Below are 17501 nucleotides of genomic sequence, written 5' to 3'. Positions count from 1 at the left end.
ATATGGTGGCTAACATACGCAAATGAGAGCGAGAAGAGGAGCAAAGGAACGGTCGTCAACTAGCAATGATCAAGAGGTGATCCTGAACTCCTACTTACGTCAAACATAACCCAAGGACCGTGTTCACTTCCTGGACTCCGCCGAGAAGAGACCATCACGGCTACACACACGGTTGATGCATTTTAATTCGGATCAGGTGTCAAGTTATCTACAACCGGACATTAACAAATTCCCATCTGCCACATAACCGCGGGCACGGCTCTTGAAAGTTTAAACCCTGCAGGGGTGTCCCAACTTAGCCCATGACAAGCTCTCGCGATCAACGAAGGAATAGACCTTTTCCCAGGAAGACCCAATCAGTCTCGGAATCCCGGTTTACAAGACATTTCGACAATGGTAAAACAAGACCAGCAAAGCCGCCCGATGCGCCGACAATCCCGATAGGAGCTGCACATATCTCGTTCTCAGGGCAACACCGGATGAGACATCCTACGAGTAAAACCAGACCTCGAGTTTCCCCGAGGGGGCCCCGCAGTCTAGTCGGTTCGAACCACCACTTAGACAAGCACTGGCCCGGGGGGCTAAAATAAAGATGACCCTCGAGAGAGCGACTCCCAAGGGAAAAAGTAGGTGGTGGTGAGGCAAATGGTAAAACCAAGGTTGGGCCATGCTGGACAAGTTTTATTCAAAGCGAACTGTCAGGGGGGTCCCATAAATCACCCGACCGCGTTAGGAACGCAAAATCCGGGAACATAACACCGATATGACGGAAACTAGGGCGGCAAGAGTGGAACAAAACACCAGGCATAAGGCCGAGACTTCCACCCTTTACCAAGTATATAGATGCATTAATAATATAAGAGATATTGTGATATCCCAACCAAAATCCTGTCCACCATGGAGCAATCTTCAACTTCACCTGCAGCTAGCAACGCTATAAGAGGGGCTGAGCAAAAGCGGTAACATAGCCAAGCAATGGTTTGCTAGGAATGGTGTCAAAGGTTAGAGGTTCATGGTAATATGGGATGGCTGGATAAACAGGTAATAGGTAGCGCAGCATAGCGATAGAACGAATCAACTAGCATAGCAATGATAGTAGTGAGATCCAGGGTAGCGGTCATCTTGCCTGAAATCCCGCAAGGAAGAAGAACGAGTCCATGAAGAAGACAAACGGATAAAGCCGCACCAACCGTAGACGAACGAATCCTCACGATCGCAACGAAACAGGAATTAACAAGAAGAAGCACACAACATAGGTAAACACAACACACATGAACAAGGCATGATGCACAACAAGCATGATGCATGACAAAGCTACATGAAGCTACTCATGGCAAGATATGATACAAACAAGAACAACACATCAAGGCAAGTTTAAATGAGGACGGGAACAACATATAACAAATCCGGTAAGTCCTCATATGCAAATTTCGAAATTGGTCCAGAACTGAATAAACATTAAGTTGAAGTTGTTAAACAGCAAGATGCACCACAATGATCTACACGAAATTCTAGTCAAGTTACATATAAAGTTCATTAGATTCGGAGCTACGGCCTAGAAGATATGAGCAAAACAAGTTAAACATGGCATTGATGCAAAATGCACCCAAACATCAAGCAAACACACCAAAACAAGGATGCAACATGGTAATATGGAACTACATGCAAAAACAAGCAAGTTTCATATATAGTACACTCAAAACGGAGCAAGGGTGCAACACATACACTCTATACAAGTCATAACAACAATCTGTCCATAACAGCAACTAGGCATCTTGCAAGCATCAAAACAACAAGCTACAGCACCCCAACATAATAACAAAAGGCATGGGCATGAAGTACAGGTAAAGGACAACAAAACATGAAAACTGAGCTATCTCCAGAAACAACTAGAACATGCTCAAAAGGACATGGTAAGATTGCAAATAATAACAGTTTCAGACTTTGCAGAAATAACATCAGGTTGCAATGTTTAGAGCAAGCAAACAACATGTTACAGGAACATATCATGGCAAACAAAGGCATGGCATGAATCTACTAATTGCATAGAGCAAAAGTCCCTTACTGACCATGAGCCAAAAGGGCACAGAAAATATGATGGCACCCATGTAAACATGGCAAGTTATATTACAGATTCATACATGGCAGGAACAACAATAAGTAGGCATGTTGGTGAGCTTGAACCACTCACCACAGAGCAATAAATGGCATGGCAAGGCAACCAACAGTAAGAAGGCATGTTTGTGAAGCTAAGCATGGCAATAACAAGGTCATAGGGTTCATGGATCAATAGGAAAACACATGGAAACAACTGAACTTAATGTTAACAGGCTGACAGCAACATCATTTAGCAAACTTCAGAGCAAGATAACAACAAGCTACAGCAACCTATAAATGAAACCAGGGGCATGTATGGATATAGCATGACATGTAGATCAAAACATGTTTATAGAGCACCTCCAGATTATGCATAGAATGATTAGTAGAAGCATGTTAACATAGCAACAAACTATAACAGAATCTGTCTAGCAAAACAGCAACACCATGTACACTACTTAACAAGCTCGATTCTCTCACCACAAGTCATTGCATGACAAGATGAGCATAGCATCATCAAGAAGGCATGTTTGTGAAACAAACCAAGTCAAGAACAAGTCCATAGAATGCAAGGATCAACTATAGCAAGCTTGGCCATATTGAATAACAAGTAAACAATCTGCCAGGAAACATTTTGAAGCAAAAGTAGAGCACTCAAATGACATGCTAGACTACTCCATAATTGCAAACAAGGGCATGAATGGATAGACGATAACCATATGTTCAAAACACCCCTACTGAAGTATCTCAAAATAAGCATGGATCTCTCTGTAGCATCAAGTTTATAAGGCATCAAAATAACAGCAGAACAGGGACTAAAATCAGCAAAATCACGAAGCCTATTTTGCATGCTTGTGCTAGTCACCACGTTGATCACAAAAATACATGGCATACACCCCTAGAAATATGGCATGGCATAGATCAAAACACATGAAGACATCAACCTCATAGAATGCACACATCAACCATGGCAAAAATGATAAATGAGCAAGTTATAACAGTTTCAGCAGATTAACATCAACATGCACTCTTCCAACAGCATTTCGGGCATCAAGATGAGCTCAAATGAAAATGATGCAATGGAATGAAATGAAGTACTCTTCGATAAAAACAATTTGACATATTATACGCACGAAACGGAGCTACGGATGCAGAGATACAATGCGATGAACATGACATGATTATGCAAAATATACGGAACTTAGACGAAAAACGGGGGGTCAACCTCTTCTTCCAGATCTGGATCGAGGGCACGGACTCCGAGGCCGACGGAGTTTGCCGGAGTTGAGGGAGGCGGCGGCCGGTGGCGGAGCTGGGCAGGGCTACCGAGGCGTCGGTCCGGCGGGGGGACGCCAAGGCGGGAGGGCCGGCGGCGGAGGGGCGGGGCCACACCGGCGCGGGCCCTAACCGGCGCGGTGGCGGGGCGGCGCCGGCGAGGCGGGTGCGGGCGGCGAGGCGGCAGGACGCCGGAGGGACCGGGGAGGCGCGGGGCGGCGCCGGGAGCCTAGACGCGCGGCGCGCCGGCCGGCGAGGAAGGCGGAGCAGGGCGGCGGGTGGCGACCGGCGGCGAGGCGGCGGGGCGCCGGAGGGAGCCCGGGCAGCGGCGGGCGCGAGGCGGGAGGCGCCGGTGCGGGATCCGGGCCCGCGCGGGCTCGCGATGGGCCTGGCGGGCCGCGGTGGCCGGCGGCGGCGAAGTGCCACGTGGCGGGCCAAGATTGGGCGAGGGGGCGCGGGCGGACATGTCCGCTGCCCGGATTTTTGTCCGGCGGCGGCGGGTGGAGTTTGATCTAGGGTTTTGCCCGAGATTTCGGGGGAGGGGGCATATATATAGGTAGAGGGAGCTAGGAGAGTCCAAATGAGGTGCGGTTTTCGCCCACACGATCGTGATCGAATGACCGAGAGCATGGAGCAGAGTTAGGTGGGTTTTGGGCCACTTTGGAAGGGGTGTTGGGCTGCAACAAAAGAGGCTTTTGCGGTTACCCGGTTAACCGTTGGAGTACCAAACGACCTCCAAATGGCACGAAACTTGACAAGCGGTCTACCGGTGCTATACCAAGGCCGCTTGGCAAACCTCGGTCCATTCCGAGAACGTGTAACACCCGCACACGAAAGGAGACAAGAAGGGGACGCCGGGTGAGATAGGAGCGCCGGATTGCAAAACGGACAACGGGGAAAATGCTCGGATGCATGAGATGAACACGTATGCAAAATGAAATGCACATGATGACATGATATGAAATGCAGATGATGACATGGCAAAGTGCAATACGCAAGCAAATGACATGGCAACGACGGCGAATAACTGGCAGACACCTGGCGCAACGAATCCGGGGCGTTACAACACTCCTCCACTAACAAGAGATCTCGTCCCGAGATCTTAGGACCGAGACGGAAGGGAAAAGGGATGAGGTGAAACAAGAAATCAAGAGAAGAAGCAAAGAATCGATAGCACTCGAGAAGAAGAGAGGAAAAACGAGAATGATGAGGATCCAAAGCTCACGGAATCAGATAGACTATGAAACCCACTCGTTCTAACCGGAGTGGTTAGAATGAGAAAAGAAACGTATAAGACTGAAAGGATTTAGGTAGCACTCCGGCTAAAAATGAAAGGAATAGAACACGAACTAGGGGGGATGGAATGATACTTGATGAACTCTTGAAGAATGAATTAAGTCATGAAGAATCGCCATGAAGAACTCCGGTAACAAAAGAATGACGAGATAGAAATGAAGGATGAAAGAATAAGATTAATCTTGCGATGATTAGAAGGAGGTTCCGACGAGATGGCCGAGGAAATTTGAACTCCAGAAAAGAAAAGATGAAACACTTGGAAGTAGAATTTATTCATCAAGAACAAACTCCGAAGAAAGGGGTTAATCACTTGGATGAAATAAGAATAAGACTTATTGTATGCTTATCCTTCATCAAATTAAATTGATGACAAGCAATGGATTTTTGCATACTACTTATTCTTCTTGCAAAAGAATTGAGAAGTGACATATCGTAAACTTGAGAAGGTCTTCATGAACCACCGGTAGGATTGAAAAGAACGAAAGAATTAATATGATAAACAAGGAAAAGAATCTTGAACGAACCACCGTAAGAATTCAAAATGACTGATGAAAGAGAATGAATCACCGGGAAGAATACTGAGATGAACGAAGGGGCACGGATATAGAATAATTGGAGAACGAATTTGAAAAACTTAGAACGAAGAAATCTTCCGAAAAGATGGCCTCCGGATGATCGAGAGAGAAAGCAACTCCTGAAATGCTCCGGATGGATGAAAAGAATTTGCCTGACTTGAAACAATTTGATAGGATAACATCGAGCTAGCACCGCGAATCTCCGGGAGAACGGACAAGATTTTAACAGAAATCTTCTTCTTCGGTCTTCAAATGATGACGAGAAACACCACCAAAATTGTTGAGGTACTCCGGGAGAAATAAATGCGAAAAGGTTGAGCCAATAATGAAAAGAATTTGAAAGCGATCTTGGAGAAGGCATGTGACTGGTGAAATCCATTCTTACATCACACATTTGAGAATAGCTCCGGGGAAATTAGAAGAGTCAGGTAAGATCCTGGGAAAAGACCTGTGGGTTAGGGCCCACTAAAGAGATAACACCGTTGGAAAGGGATGTTGAACAGATAGATGATGCACCGGAACAATAGGATTATTTGAATGAGGTGACAATCTCGAATTAATTGGAGCACAGACGAATCTCCTGAGATGTCTTCCGAACTCCGGAATGATTGAATGGCGAGAGGCGAACGAGCAGGGAAAACACTTGAGCCGAGGGAAAGAATATAATCACCACCGAAAAACTTGAATTAAGTCCACCAGAGAAGAAGAAGAGATGATGAATGTCAAACGAGATGAGAATTCACCGGTTGAAATAATTGTCGAAAGACTGAAGAGGCTCCGCACAAATGAAATAGATGGTCGAGAGAGAGTCAGACTCCGGGAAGAAAAAGGGTGGGAGGGCAGGAAAAACAAAGGCAACTTGGACGGGGAAATCGACGAATATCTTGAAGAAAAAACACCGGTTGAAATAATTGAGGAAAGAAGGCAAAGACTTCACACGAGTAGAAAGCATACTCGATTACGGACTCCGAATTCGAGAATAAGAAGGGTGGGCGGGTGGGAAAAGAAAACAACTGAGGATTGAACTTGACAACGATGAAGAGGCTCGAGTCAACTTGACGAGAAATGCACCGGGTGAAAAGAGCTGAGAACCAACGATCGGAAAACCAACTGCGTGATCCTAAAGAAAATTTGAAAGGGGAAGAGGAGTAATCCAAAACACCTACGTCAAGATTCCTCACCAGAGCGACGAAGGGGGCTGAGGAGTAAAAGAATTCCTACTCTCCGATATAACTAGACTCAGAAAACAGTTTTCTTCTAGACTCAACAACGGCCAAACTACACGATCAATCAAGGGGGCTCCTAAGATCGGTCGAGGCTCTGATACCAACTTGTCACGCCCAATATGTGACCCTATCCAAAAGGAACTCGAAGGTCCCACTAAGGATAGACCCGCATATTGAAACGCTTTTGCATGGTGGATATCATTACATCAACATTACATAATAGATAGGGATACATACATAAGGCATACAATGCCACACGAATACAACAATACATCATACAAGAGATCAACATCCGACTACGGATGATACATAAACAGAAACTCAAACAATATCCACCCTGCTAGCCCAGGCTGCCGACCTGGAACCTATCCCCTGATCGAAGAAGCAGAAGAAGAAACTCAACGCAAGCAAGCATCACTCTCGCATCATGATCATCGCATAACCTGTACCTGCAACTGTTGTTGTAGTAATCTGTGAGCCACGAGGACTCAGCAATCCCATTACCATGGGTATCAAGACTAGCAAAGCTTAATGGGAAAGGAAGGGGTAAAGTGGGGAGGTTGCAGCAGCGGCTAAGCATGATATGGTGGCTAACATACGCAAATGAGAGCGAGAAGAGGAGCAAAGGAATGGTCGTCAACTAGCAATGATCAAGAGGTGATCTTGAAGTCCTACTTACGTCAAACATAACCCAAGGACCGTGTTCACTTCTCGGACTCCGCAGAGAAGAGACCATCATGGCTACACACACGGATGATGCATTTTAATTCGGATCAGGTGTCAAGTTATCTACAACCGGACATTAACAAATTCACAGCTGCCACATAACCACGGGCACGGCTCTCGAAAGTTTAAACCCTGCAGGGGTGTCCCAACTTAGCCCATGACAAGCTCTCGCGATCAACGAAGGAATAGACCTTCTCCCAGGAAGACCCGATCAGTCTCGGAATCCCGGTTTACAAGACATTTCGACAATGGTAAAACAAGACCAGCAAAGCCGCCCGATGCGCCGACAATCCCGATAGGAGCTGCACATATCTCGTTCTCAGGGTAACACCGGATGAGACATCCTACGAGTAAAACCAGACCTCGAGTTTCCCCGAGGGGGCCCCGCAGTCTACTCGGTTCGAACCAGCACTTAGACAAGCACTGGCCCGGGGGGGCTAAAATAAAGATGACCCTCGAGAGAGCGACTCCCAAGGGAAAAAGTAGGTGGTGGTGAGGCAAATGGTAAAACCAAGGTTGGGCCATGCTGGACAAGTTTTATTCAAAGCGAACTGTCAGGGGGGTCCCATAAATCACCCGACCGCGTTAGGAACGCAAAATCCGGGAACATAACACCGGTATGACGGAAACTAGGGCGGCAAGAGTGGAACAAAACACCAGGCATAAGGCCGAGCCTTCCACCCTTTACCAAGTATATAGATGCATTAATAATATAAGAGATATTGTGATATCACAACCAAAATCCTGTCCACCATGGAGCAATCTTCAACTTCACCTGCAGCTAGCAACGCTATAAGAGGGGCTGAGCAAAAGCGGTAACATAGCCAAGCAATGGTTTGCTAGGAATGGTGTCAAAGGTTAGAGGTTCATGGCAATATGGGATGGCTGGATAAACAGGTAATAGGTAGCGCAGCATAGCGATAGAACGAATCAACTAGCATAGCAATGATAGTAGTGAGATCCAGGATAGCGGTCATCTTGCCTGAAATCCCGCAAGGAAGAAGAACGAGTCCATGAAGAAGACAAACGGATGAAGCCGAACCAACCGTAGACGAACGAATCCTCACGATCGCAACGAAACAGGAACTAACAAGAAGAAGCACACAACATAGGTAAACACAACACACATGAACAAGGCATGATGCACAACAAGCATGATGCATGACAAAGCTACATGAAGCTACTCATGGCAAGATATGATACAAACAAGAACAACACATCAAGGCAAGTTTAAATGAGGCCGGGAACAACATATAACAAATCCGGTAAGTCCTCATATGCAAATTTCGAAATTGGTCCAGAACTGAATAAACATTAAGTTGAAGTTGTTAAACAGCAAGTTAAGATGCACCACAATGATCTACACGAAATTCTAGTCAAGTTACATATAAAGTTCATTAGATTCGGAGCTACGGCCTATAAGATATGAGCAAAACAAGTTAAACATGGCATTGATGCAAAATGCACCCAAACATCAAGCAAACACACCAAAACAAGGATGCAACATGGTAATATGGAACTACATACAAAAACAAGCAAGTTTCATATATAGCACACTCAAAACGGAGCAAGGGTGCAACACATAGCACACTCAAAACGGAGCAAGGGTGCAACACATACACTCTATACAAGTCATAACAACAATCTGTCCATAACAGCAACTAGGCATCTTGCAAGCATCAAAACAACAAGCTACAGCACCCCAACATAATAACAAAAGGCATGGGCATGAAGTACAGGTAAAGGACAACAAAACATGAACACTGAGCTATCTCCAGAAACAACTAGAACATGCTTAAAAGGACATGGTAAGATTGCAAATAATAACAGTTTCAGACTTTGCAGAAATAACATCAGGTTGCAATGTTTAGAGCAAGCAAACAACATGTTACAGGAACATATCATGGCAAACAAAGGCATGGCATGAATCTACTAATTGCATAGATCAAAAGTCCCTTACTGACCATGAGCCAAAAGGGCACAGAAAATATGATGGCACCCATGCAAACATGGCAAGTTATATTACAGATTCATACATGGCAGGAACAACAATAAGTAGGCATGTTGTTGAGCTTGAACCACTTACCACAGAGCAATAAATGGCATGGCAAGGCAAGCAACAGTAAGAATGCATGTTTGTGAAGCTAAGCATGGCAATAGCAAGGTCATAGGGTTCATGGATCAATAGGAAAACACATGGAAACAACTGAACTTAATGTTAACAGGCTGACAGCAACATCATTTAGCAAACTTCAGAGCAAGATAACAACAAGCTACAGCAACCTATAAATGAAACCAGGGGCATGTATGGATATAGCATGACATGTAGATCAAAATATGTTTATAGAGCACCTCCAGATTATGCATAGAATGATTAGTAGAAGCATGTTAACATAGCAACAAACTATAACAGAATCTGTCTAGCAAAACAGCAACATCATGTACACTACTTAACAAGCTCGATTCACTCACCACAAGTCATTGCATGACAAGATGAGCATAGCATCATCAAGAAGGCATGTTTGTGAAACAAACCAAGTCAAGAACAAGTTCATAGCATGCAAGGATCAACTATAGCAAGCTTGGCCAAATTGAATAACAAGTAAACAATCTGCCAGGAAACATTTTGAAGCAAAAGTAGAGCACTCAAATGACATGCTAGACTACTCCATAATTGCAAACAAGGGCATGAATGGATAGACAATAACCATATGTTCAAAACACCCTTATTAAAGTATCTCAAAATAAGCATGGATCTCTCTGTAGCATCAAGTTTATAAGGCATCAAGATAACAGCAGAACAGGGACTAAAATCAGTAATATCACGAAGCCTAGTTTGCATGCTTGTGCTAGTCACCAATTGATCACAAAAATACATGGCATACACCCCTGGAAAGATGGCATGGCATAGATCAAAACACATGAAGACATCAACCTCATAGAATGCACACATCAACCATGGCAAAAATGATAAATGAGCAAGTTATAACAGTTTCAACAGATTAACATCAACATGCACTCTTCCAACAGTATTTCGGGCATCAAGATGGGCTCAAATGAAAATGATGCAATGGAATGAAATGAAGTACTCTTCGAGACGAACAATTTGACATATTATACGCACGAAACGGAGCTACGGATGAAGAGATACAATGCGATGAACATGACATGATTATGCAAAATATACGGGACTTCTTCCAGATCTGGATCGGGGGCACGGACTCCGAGGCCGACGGAGTTCGCCGGAGTTGAGGGAGGCGGCGGTCGGTGGCGGAGCTGGGCAGGGCTGCCGAGGCGTGGGTCCGGCGGGGGGACACCGGAGGCGGGAGGGCCGGCGGCGGAGGGGCGGGGCCGCACCGGCGCGGGCCCTAACCGGCGCGGTGGCGGGGCGGCGCCGGCGAGGCGGGTGCGGGCGGCGAGACGGCAGGACGCCGGAGGGACCGGGGAGGCGTGGGCGGCGCCGGGAGCCCGGACGCGCGGCGCGCCGGCCGGCGACGAAGGCGGAGCGGGGCGGCGGATGGCGACCGGCGGCGAGGCGGCGGGGCGCCGGAGGGAGCCCGGGCGGCGGCGGGCGCGAGGCGGGAGGCGCCGGCGCGGGATCTGGGCCCGCGCGGGCTCGCGATGGGCCTGGCGGGGCCGCGGTTGCCGGCTGCGGCGAAGTGCCACGTGGCGGGCCGAGATTGGGCGAGGGGGCGCGGGCGGACATGTCCGCTGCCCGGATTTTTTTTCGGTGGCGGCGGGTGGAGTTTGATCTAGGGTTTTGCCCGAGATTTCGGGGGAGGGGGCATATATATAGGTAGAGGGAGCTAGGAGAGTCCAAATGAGCTGCGGTTTTCGCCCACACGATCGTGATCGAACGACCGAGAGCATGGAGGAGAGTTAGGTGGGTTTTGGGCCACTTTGGAAGGGGTGTTGGGCTGCAACGAAAGAGGCTTTTGCGGTTACCCGGTTAACCGTTGGAGTACCAAACGACCTCCAAATGGCACGAAACTTGACAAGCGGTCTACCGGTGCTATGCGAAGGCCGCTTGGCAAACCTCGGTCCATTCCGAGAACGTGTAACACCCGCACACGAAAGGAGACAAGAAGGGGACGCCGGGTGAGATAGGAGCGCCGGATTGCAAAACGGACAACGGGGAAAATGCTCGGATGCATGAGATGAACACGTATGCAAAATGAAATGCACATGATGACATGATATGAAATGCAGATGATGACATGGCAAAGTGCAACACGCAAGCAAATGACATGGCAACGACGGCGAATAACTGGCAGACACCTGGCGCAACGAATCCGGGGCGTTACACTAGATCTCTGTTGCATATCTACTTTGTGACTTATCCAGCAAAGGTTGGACTTTTGGGTTCGGTACCCGCATCCGAACTTCGAGTGATCGAGTTTGGTAGGCCTATCGAACCAAGCATCCAAACTTGGTAGCTTGATCCGAAGTGGTTGTTGTTGTAGAATCTTTGCACTGTCTCGTAGGACTGACCTATTACTTGAAGCGAAAACTAACTTAGGTTTAGTATTATAGAGCCAACCCATTCACCCACCTTTGTTTTGACATTGGTCCTTTCACCCAGGTCAGGTCGTAGGCAGCGTCTCGGGAGGTAGCGGGCAGCACAGTTGTGGCCGAAGCCGGCAAAAGGGACGGCGGCCGCGGATCTAGCATGAGCGTGGCTAGATGGGCGGTGGCATGCAAAATGTGCGGCTAATTTTTGTTTTGTTTTTGATGAGTTGTGGGTTTTTATTTATTTAGAAGTTGTTGTTGTATGTGACATCACCAGCCACGACACTACAACTTTCAACTCTTATAGGAGTTGATGGGCGGTGGCATGCAAATGATTTGAGCTACTCAGGGTGAACAAATGCTGAACCCACAATCTTTACCTAATAATAAAGCAAATTGAGTTTCTTTCGTCCGTCATAGCATTTTGTCAGAAAAGTCCCTCTATTTCAGAGAATTCAACCCGCAGTCCCGTTTTAAGTTAAAACGAAGCGTTATTTTCATATTTTACACAAAAGTCCCTGTCTTTTCTTGAAATCAACCCGCCATCCGAATTTAAGTCACACACGAACCGTTATTTTACATTTTTCGACAAAAACCCTGATGTTTTAGGTAATTCATCCGCGGATCATATTTAAGTCAAACAAATGCTTTTTAAAATCATCCATATCTTTTAAACCGTAACTCCGATTTGAACATGTTATATATGAAATTTGATTAGAAAAATATGTAGAATATGAATATGAGATTATTTTTACCTGTTAAGTACTTTTAAATATTATTTTGGAATATATTTGAGTCAAACCAAATGATTTTCTAAATTATCTGTATCTTTTAAACCGTAACTTTGATTTTAACATATTATATATGAAATTTTATTAAAAAAAATGTGTGGAATCTAAATATGATGTTAATTTTACCTGTTAAATATTTTTAAAATATTGTTATGGTAGCAAACTTATAATTTATAGCGCAAGATCCATTTTTTCATACCGGCGGCGATCCTGATTGCAAATAAATACCCCACTATAACCATATACGGAAAAGAAAACATCAATAACTACACGTGCATAGCTCTGAAAAATGTCGGAAGGAAAAACAACAGATTTCTCATCGCGAGAGTGAGAGAAAGCGAGCGAGAGAGAGAGAGGGGAGAGAGAGAGAGGGAGAGGGAGGAGAGAGGGAGAGAGAGACGCCTTAGGATTAACCATATTCAACACACGTTTTTTGTTGTTTTGTGTGAACACCGAGGCCATCGCCGGCGAGGGTGAGAAGGAGGATAAGCGGCAACACAAATATGATGGCTCGCAAAAATAAAAGAGATGGACCTATTGTGGTCTTGAGTGATGGTTGTTGAGTTAAGAGTGTGTGTTACGTTTTCTCTCCCGTTGCAATGCACGGGCTCTTTTGCTAGTAAACAAAAAAGAAAATATAGAGTGAAAAAACCATGCACTGAAGCACAAACAAATGGATAACTCATAGACTGTATGTAGTCAAACTTACGGGAAACTAAATTTGAAACCAATTAATATCAACAACAGAAGCAGCCATGAACAAAAATTTAGAACGAACCAAGATAAAAGAATTTCTTAAACACCCGACATAATAAAACTGTTCATTCATATACCACGTATTACAAATATTATGGATACGCATATACATAGTAGCTAGTAGAGAAGCGATTTGACGGTCATGTTGTTATGACAAGTCGCAACTCCCAACTATGTATATACTTTTTATTTATTCAACCATCCATTTATTTATTCACCGGAGCAACAAGCACGATATAATGCTCCAGGCCACAGTAGTACGTACTCTCAGGTGAAGCGCCGGCTGGGTGGGTGGCTCTCAGGCCTTGGTGGGCAACATGATCTTGGCAGGCGATGTGGCGTTGAGCATCCACGTGTGGAAGGGGTGGAAGAGGACCTCCTCAGGGCACTGCAGTTTGGGCAGCTTGGGACAGTCGATGAAGGCCTCCCCGTTCTTGTCGACGCAAAGGTAGATCTGGTAGAGCTGCTTCTTGCCGAACGGCCCGTCCCTGCACTGCACCCCAGGCATCACTCCAAGCTTCTGGTTCACCGCCCACTTGATGTGCTCCGTGCTGTACAGCCTGTAGTCCGGGTTGATGCCCTGCTCGGCGAGAGCGCCGAGGACGTCGGCGTTCTTGCGGAGGTTGAGTGCGGCCCTGAAGTAGTCCACCTCCTTGAGGCCCGAGCAGACGCCGTAGCTGCGCCACTCGCTCTTCCAGGTGCTCGTCCCGTCGGTGCGCGGGCAATGAATGTTGCTCCAGTAGTGGTTTAAGTTGTTTTCAATTGGCTCCAGCTGCTCATGCATGGTTATAAAATTACTGCGCTACTGCATGCATATGCATAAACAAGAAGATGTTGAATAAATGTGTTCATGTTAGTTGACCTTGTTAATGTCGAATGGTTTGTCGCCATTGCATCTCACGACGGCTTTGTTCAGCGACAAGTCGAAGGTCGTGAAGCTCTGGATGAAGAAATCCTCCGCTGGGTATCCGTACTTGGGCACGCAACATCCGTACTCGCTGTCCACACAGTATGCTCCAGGCCACTGCAAAGCCAATTCATGAGCATGATCTAGGATACGAGTCAATAATAATAATATAACCTGAGTGTGATACCGGATTGAGAGATACGAGTCAATATTATAATCTCTCCGGTGTCTAACAAGAAAAATAGTGTTCTACACACACACACACACAAATACTGCGCCCTTCTCTGCCCGCCGCCACCGGCCCAATCTCCGGTCGCCGCCTCCTCCGGCGCATGGATTGGAATCCCCTCGCCCCAGAAATCCCCGCTGCCGAACCTCTTCCCTTCCACGACCACAACCTTCAAGCGATCCAGCTGAGCTGAGCACCAGCTCTCGCTGCGAGCCCGCCATCAGCTCCCGCCGTCCAACCCACCTGCACCACCCGCATCGGTGCCCCAGGCATCCTCCCGCACCGATGCGGCGGAGATCCTCCAGCCACCGACAAGTCGGAGTCCCTGCCAACACGGACGACGCAGAGCTCCTGAAGGACAGCGAGGTGACAAATCCAGGTCCTGTCCATGCCGAGCCTCTCTTAACGCGAGCTCAAGCGTCCGTCACCGTCTCACCTGAGGCGTACGATTTCTGCTCTGTCTTACACCTCTGTTCTGTCCATGTATTAATGTTTATTTAGGCGTGGCAAAGATTTTGCTACAGGGTATGTAGGTTCTGTGGGCATTTGTATGAAGTTCTGTGAGCATGCACTTGGTATGAAGTGATTGGGTCAGTTGATTAGCATTAACGATTCACAACCTTAATTGTGTCAAATCAGATTTTTAGGCGCTCTATGCATACATGTATTGTCTTTGCAGCAAGTCTGTAAGTCGCCGGAACATGTAGCCTAAGCCTAATGGCATTTGTAAGTAGAGAAATTCTTGTTCTGGATGTCTAAACCCATTCTTAACAAGCACACAACTGTAAGGCAACATCTACAGAACGCAAGGTGTATAATTCAGCCCTCGTCCCCAAACTATCTGTGAACCTCGTATACACACCCACCACACTCTCTTCCTCACCGACGGTCTCTGCCACACTAGGATCTTGTCAAAGTCAGTCGTACAGATTGAACGTGGGTTGATCTACATCGCTGCAGTATTTTATTTTGCCGTCCTCTGACCTGAAGAAGAACATGACACCCTGTGTATATGTGAAGTCACTCAATTAAGAGGATTGCTTGGAGAACATGACACCTGGCTTTCATCATGTGTTGTGTGTGTGTGTGTGTGTGCGCGCGCGCGCGTGCGTGCGTGCGTGCGTGCACGTGCGCGTGCGCGTGCGTGTGCGTGTGCGTGTGTGTGTGTTCTTGAGAGAAGACAAAGAAAGGAGAGAGTTCAGTGCGGAAGAAGAAGAAGCGGCGCTGCGAGGAGAGGCGGCGCCAACAACTGAATGTTGTAAGCTGAACTTAACTACAGCCAGGTTAGAGTTTTACTGATGGTTCATCCTGCCATCCTTATAGATACATAAATTAAGGTGTACATAGTTTATTTTGTAGCAGAGGAACAAAGTAATTTAAACCGAGTAGTAAGATATAGTATTTTAGTATTCTCTTTAGTTCTTGTGTACTTACAGGAAAGAAAATACTTCTGTGGTGGAAGACTGGAAGTTGCTTATGTATTTGTTGAGATATGCAAGGGCATGCTTCCAGCATTTTGTGTGGATGCTATGGTGTTAGGCTGACCATGTATGTTCATCTAAATGACACAGAATGCATGTTCTGTTGAAGCGCAGTGATAGTGTGTTTAAGAACAAGCATGCCAATGTGGATGATGTATTCTGATGAGTCCAAATTGAATTCAACAATACGATAAGTAATCTCTACATCCATAGGTGGAGTTGGTATACACTATTCCACTACTGATTTATCTTGCTTAATACTACAAAGACTTTTTATTCCGTCGAGGTTCTGTTCTATCTTTTCGATCCTGTAAATAACGGTATACAAGCTTCTTTTGGTTTTAGTAGCTGAAGGACATCCTCTCCATTGCCTTAACAAGGAATAGCTTCCGGTGTGTGCATGGATAAAGGAAGAACAGGGGGAACAAATGGAAGGAGAAGGAAGAAGAAGAAAACTTCCAATGGATGGAGAAAGATCTATGACCAATAGTATACCATTTTCTATTGTACCATGTCTTATTAATCTTAAGATGGGCCTCTTAAAGTGCCAATCCTTGCTACCGTCTACATGAATTAGTTCTTGAGTACAATGCTCAAGGTTGGGTGTGTCTTTGTGAAACTGATGCTTACTTCATTCAGTTTAGAAATTTGTATACTATTTTCTCATTTCTTTACTACTCCCTCCGTCTTATGAGACGGAGGGAGTAGAGCAGTGGTATACTGGTATTCAATGGTTCAGTGGAGTGATGCATCTATGGAGGCGATGTTGGTTGATTGATGTTGAACTACTAGAATATTTATGTCCCCACTGCAACGCATGGCGGCAATTACCTAGTGTTATATAAAAGTAGCTAAAAAAATCCATCAGTAGTAGCAAACAAATAGTTAATACAAAAATAATATAGTTACAGAAAGAATCCTTCACGAAAGGCAAACAAGATATATATATATATATATATATATATATATATATATATATATATATATATTAGGAATGAAGGGAGTATAATCCTATATATTAAGCAAGACAATATACTAAGTACTAGTAGTAAATAGCAATATAACTAATCCATATGCAGGAAATAAGCATCTGCATGCTGTATCGTACCATTAGGATGAGGTAATAGAAATCAAAGCTGGTTGCATTGGCAGGTGCTGCCGCGGCTAGTAAGCCAAGGATTAGGCACAATGAAATTGTCCTCTGGGCCATATCTCCTCTGCTAAGTGTTGCAAGCAGAAATGACTCTTTTGGCTCGTTGGCTGTCCAAGTGATCAGCGTGGCTTGGTATTTATAGGCAGAAATAGAAGGGTGGGTCTGAGGGGAAGGGGGCATGGGCCATGTTTGTCATGGAGGTAGAGCGACGCGAGGACCGAGATCAGGGTTGAGTTTCTGGTTCCCACACTAGTTTCTGAAGGTTATAGGCTGGAATATGTTGAATTTCCTACGCTTTTAAACTAATATAACTCAACAAAATAAGACGTGTCTAACATAAAGAAAAATACAGTTACAACACAAAGTATCTATGCTCAATACGATCGGGGTATGGGGTTAAATTCATAACCGTAACGGGCGCCGCTTGGGAATATTCCATTTTAGTAGCGGCCACTACTTCGGTTTCGGCTCCTCTTTAGT

The 17501-nt window shown here is 45.7% G+C and overlaps 1 protein-coding gene across 1 annotated transcript; it reads right to left on the bottom strand.

Annotated features, from left to right (window-relative positions):
• Positions 1 to 13286: 13286 nt before the first annotated feature.
• Positions 13287 to 17121, bottom strand: LOC123121102 (ribonuclease 1). Its single transcript, XM_044541034.1, has 3 exons — positions 16977 to 17121; positions 14114 to 14275; positions 13287 to 14023 (listed from the first exon to the last, which is right to left on the bottom strand). Exons 1-3 carry the CDS (start codon positions 17076 to 17078, stop codon positions 13550 to 13552), a joined length of 738 nt encoding a protein of 245 aa, XP_044396969.1. The 5' UTR covers positions 17079 to 17121; the 3' UTR covers positions 13287 to 13549.
• Positions 17122 to 17501: the final 380 nt, after the last annotated feature.

Source organism: Triticum aestivum, chromosome 1B (assembly GCF_018294505.1).
Source record: "Triticum aestivum cultivar Chinese Spring chromosome 1B, IWGSC CS RefSeq v2.1, whole genome shotgun sequence".
Classification (NCBI taxonomy): domain Eukaryota; kingdom Viridiplantae; phylum Streptophyta; class Magnoliopsida; order Poales; family Poaceae; genus Triticum; species Triticum aestivum.
This window is presented reverse-complemented; position numbering and strand designations above follow the sequence as displayed.

What these genes read in the sequence shown, in the direction of transcription:
- LOC123121102 (XM_044541034.1), bottom strand. Translation starts at nt 17,078, where the DNA reads ATGGCCCAGAGGACAATTTCATTGTGCCTAATCCTTGGCTTACTAGCC. An exon ending in TCTATTACCTCATCCTAATG is followed by an intron (nt 14,276 to 16,976) that starts GTACGATACAGC and finishes TTGGCTTTGCAG; the next exon opens with TGGCCTGGAGCATACTGTGT. An exon ending in AACCATTCGACATTAACAAG is followed by an intron (nt 14,024 to 14,113) that starts GTCAACTAACAT and finishes ATGCATGAGCAG; the next exon opens with CTGGAGCCAATTGAAAACAA.